Source organism: Colobus angolensis, unplaced genomic scaffold (assembly GCF_000951035.1).
Source record: "Colobus angolensis palliatus isolate OR3802 unplaced genomic scaffold, Cang.pa_1.0 Scaffold32, whole genome shotgun sequence".
Taxonomy (NCBI): Eukaryota; Metazoa; Chordata; class Mammalia; order Primates; family Cercopithecidae; genus Colobus; species Colobus angolensis.
In genome coordinates this window covers 11400142-11401846 of record NW_012116488.1, presented here as the reverse complement: position 1 = coordinate 11401846, position 1705 = coordinate 11400142, and the positions used below count along the sequence as shown (strand labels likewise).

At 43.8% G+C, this 1705-nt stretch overlaps 1 protein-coding gene across 1 annotated transcript in view; it reads left to right on the top strand.

Moving 5' to 3' along the window:
- LOC105518562 (putative serpin A13) overlaps positions 1-1270 on the top strand; it is a 5866-nt gene extending 4596 nt beyond the window's left edge. Inside the window, exon 4 of the mRNA XM_011951594.1 lies at positions 1061-1270. Coding sequence (XP_011806984.1) covers positions 1061-1270 — 210 coding nt within the window. The remainder of the gene's footprint in view (positions 1-1060) is intronic.
- Positions 1271-1705: the final 435 nt, after the last annotated feature.

Genomic DNA, 1705 nt, shown 5'->3' with positions numbered 1-1705 from the left:
TTAGCCAGGATGGTCTCAATCTCCTGACCTTGTGATCCGCCCGTCTTGGCCTCCCAAAGTGATGGGATTACAGGCGTGAGCCACCGCACCCGGCCCAGACATTTTAATTTTAAACCACCCAAAATGTTCTCCCCCATCTCTGAATATTCAAGTTATATCAATTCTTCAAGGCCTTGCACAAATGTTACCTCCTCCATGAAGGTTTCTCTGTTGTTATCCTTCACCCCCACACTCAAAGCAGAAAGAAATCTCTCCTGATAACTTTCCACTCTTGCTTTCTTTACCTGTCTTATCTTCCCAATCAAATGATGAGCTTTTTCAAAGTCAGTCAAATCCATGTTTCTATCCCTACCATCCCCGGCACAGTGGAGTACACAGCATCGGTTCTCAATAAATGCACACGGAATAAACTGATGAATAAATCAGTGACTGACTGAGTGATGATAAATTAGCAAAATGAAGTGAATGAAAGATTAAGTCAATAATGCTTGGGTGAAAGAGTGGTTGGATGAATGCATGAATGAATGTATGGAGAAATGGGTGAATGGACAGATAGATGCTGGTGTGATATTCAAAATATACTGCAACCAGTAAAGTGCAGATGCCAGCCATAAAAATGGATATAGATGGGGAGACTGGTGATTGGATGAATGAATAGGTGAATAGTGAATAGCTGGAATCATGGATAGAAAGATGCATGGGTAGCAGGGTGCGTGGATGATGCATGGACAGGTGGGTAAGTGAGTGCTGCATGGACAGGTATATGAATACATAAGTGGTGCATGCAGAGGTAAGTAGATGGTTGAGAGGTGTGGAGTACGGTTGGCTGGCTGGCTGGTTGAACGGATCAATGATGGATGGACAACTGTCAGACAGGAGTATGTAAGAGTAGTAGATGGATAGTGAATTTTTTAAAGGGTAGATAGAAGAACACTGACTAAGTGAGTAGGTGGATACATACGGGGTTAAGTAACAGAACAGAAAAAAATTGGTCCCAACATAAAGGTCTGGCTTGTCCTTCCTATGGGGTGGCTTGATGATTCTAGAATTTTCCTTGCAGGTCACTCATAAGGCCATGATGACTCTGGATAAGAAGGGCTCTGAAGCTGCTGCAGCCACCAGCATTCAGTTCACCCCTAGGCCTCACCCAGACCTTGACCTCCCACCCGCTCCAGGCACTGAGTTCACTCGGCCCTTCCTGGTGATGACTTTCCACATGCAAACGGGAAGCATGCTTTTTCTGGGGAAGATTGTAAACCCACTGGGATAACGCCCCCTCAGACATGCTGGGTGACTCAGAGGGAACAGAATGGCCTACACAGCAGGGAGCTTCTGTTATAGACTCCAGTTAAATGAAAAGTTGCATATACCTGGGTTTTTTTTGCTTGGTTTCCACAGGAACCCATGGGGGTAAGGTGATCAAGGCTGTTCTCCCTGCACACAGGCAGTAATTACCATTGAGCAAACACCCACTATGTACCAAATGCTTTCTATCTCGTATCTCATTTTAAAATGAATTATCACAACAATCCAACAAAATAAGTATTTGGTTGAATTGCTTATATTTGGGTTGTACCTATATTTTGTAGATATAAAAAAAAAGGCAACTTCTAATGATTCAATCCTTCTCACAGCTGAGGATCAGAGAATTTCAGAGACGTGCTCCAGTTCACTGAGCTAGAAAGCAGGTGAGCTGCTTTCCAGT